Genomic DNA, 2,226 nt, shown 5'->3' with positions numbered 1-2,226 from the left:
AAAAAATCCAAAACCAAAAAAGTTTCACTTTCATGAATGTAAAAAAAACAACAAAATACAACGATTTGTACAAATATACACATTTCATTCACAGTGTGTCTGTGTATGATAGTGTGTGTGTGTGAGTGTGTATGTGTGCATGTGTGATAGTGTGTGTGACAGTCCGTGTGTGAGTGTGTGTATGTGTGTGTGACAGTGTGAGCTCATGTTTTTCATTTACTCACTTTAAATATTTGATGTTTTTTTTAATAGGTAAAAGTAAAATATGAGATTCTGTTTTTGTTTACATTTTAAAAGCATCCCAACTTTTCTGGAACTCATTTTAATTTTGTAGTTTTCATTATTCATAAACGATACAGGATTTTTTTTCCTTTTAATGTAAGAAAAGATTCTCGTGTTTGTTAAATACATCAGCTGCTGCTCTCAGTTCTGGAACCCCAGATGGATTATTCAGGGAGGGAACAGGGAGGATAAGGGAACAACTAAAAACTCAGAGGGATTAAAGGTTTAACCTGGGTTTACAGCGTGGATTAAATGTTCTCAGCTCTCTGGTGACGAGTCTTCGTGTGGAGTAGAAACCTGAGCTCACCTGTGTGAGACGAGCTTGTCATTGAATTTTTAAATGTTTGATATTTGCTCAGCGTGCCTCACCGTTCTCATTTATAATAACACATTTATCCAACACAGCTTCAGCTTGAAGCCTCTGTAGTCTGAACTTTGACCCCACTCACAAGAACAGCAAATAAGCAGCATGATCTCAATCAGCTTCTCAGGAGTACCTGTCTCAGGTGTGATCATGTGACAGAAAAGGAGCACCTGAGGTGTACAGAAACTCGTTTATTGTAGAAATGCTCCTTTAATGAGCAGCTCAGAGAAACACAAACTGAACAATAATCAATAAAATTAAGTCATAAATCATCGCGCTCGGATCAATAACTGGACCGATGGAAGACTTCTCTCAGCGTCCACAGGAGCTTTTATTGTGAAAGCCTTCACTGGTATCCAGTAAAGTCCTCGGACCCGGACCCGGAGGAGTCCGCCTCCGGCCAACTGGCGGAGGGCGCTGGCTCCCGGTGTCGGGCGGCGTGGTGGGTCGGCAGGTTGGACGGATCCTCCGCGGTGACGGCGGCCGGAGAGATGGAGCCCTGCCCGGGAGGTCCGGTGGGTCCGGGGGCGAGGACCGGAGACACCTCCGCGCTCAGAGCGGTGACGGGTGCGTGACCGTCAGCAAGTAAACGATCAGCTATCGATCTGTTATCAGTGGCGTCACCGTCCGTATCGACGTCACACTCGGAGGGCTTTCCCCGGCTGTGCTCGGCCCCGGGGCTCCCGTTCCGATCCAGGCTCTGCCCGGGTCTCCAGATGAGGCTGTAGTACACCGCGAGCACCACGGCGGCCACGGACACGCTCAGCACGTACGCCGCCACTGTGGCCAGCCTAACCCACTTCCGGTTGGCGCTGGCCGCCAGCTGCGCCTTCTTCTCCCCAGTGTAGGTGACCGGTCTGCCGCGGGCCGCAGGCACGAACCTCCGGGTCCAGCTGCGGGGTTCCCGCATGGTGGCAGCCGGAGGAGCAGGAGGTGTGTGCTCGTGTGAGTGCGTGAGGTCAGGCAGAGCCTGCAGAGTGCACAGGTCCCTCCGTCATCCACAGCTGGACCCACAGCTGGATCCGCAGCTTTAAATCCACTCTGTCAAGCTGAACCGGGTCAGCACGAACCGGAAACTATGGTCACGCCTCCAAAATAAAAGCACGATCATTCAAAGCGAGTTTGAAAATAAAGTTTGAGTTTTGCTCCTGATTGTTTGCTGTGACCAAAAACTAAAATAAATTTTTAAAAAGGACAAGAAAAGAAAAAAGATTTTACTAAAGTAGAAAAAATAATAAATGGATAGCAACAGAAAATCAAATTCCTCCAATCAGATACACCCACAATGCACATGCTCAGGTTGAGCCTCTCAGCAGGTACCAGCTGCAGGAGCAAGCCGCTCAGAAGGACAGATTGAACCAATCAGAGCACGGCATCGTTTAGTCCTCATTTCCGCAAACTGTCAGGCACAGATGACCTCATGCTGCAAAATAAACACACAGGTTTCATTCCCACAGAGACTGGAACTAGGGGTGGGTTTTGATTATCGATTTATCGATTAAAATTCTAGCTTGGATAACGTGATATCGATTCATTGAAATCCTGAGTCGATTTTTAAGTATAAATTTATTTTGTCCTCA

The 2,226-nt window shown here is 47.3% G+C and overlaps 1 protein-coding gene across 1 annotated transcript; it reads right to left on the bottom strand.

Annotated features, from left to right (window-relative positions):
- Positions 1 to 761: 761 nt before the first annotated feature.
- Positions 762 to 1,824, bottom strand: LOC113037491 (putative transmembrane protein INAFM2). Its single transcript, XM_026194637.1, has one exon. It carries the CDS (start codon positions 1,554 to 1,556, stop codon positions 993 to 995), a length of 564 nt encoding a protein of 187 aa, XP_026050422.1. The 5' UTR covers positions 1,557 to 1,824; the 3' UTR covers positions 762 to 992.
- Between the last annotated feature and the right edge of the window lie 402 nt (positions 1,825 to 2,226).

This window comes from Astatotilapia calliptera, chromosome 15 (assembly GCF_900246225.1).
Source record: "Astatotilapia calliptera chromosome 15, fAstCal1.2, whole genome shotgun sequence".
Taxonomy (NCBI): Eukaryota; Metazoa; Chordata; class Actinopteri; order Cichliformes; family Cichlidae; genus Astatotilapia; species Astatotilapia calliptera.
Note: the sequence above shows the minus strand (reverse complement) of the source record. Positions and strands in the feature narration are given on the sequence as shown.

Bases quoted from the DNA above. Each gene is read 5' to 3' on its own strand.
- LOC113037491 (XM_026194637.1), bottom strand. From the start codon at position 1,556: ATGCGGGAACCCCGCAGCTGGACCCGGAGGTTCGTGCCTGCGGCCCGC.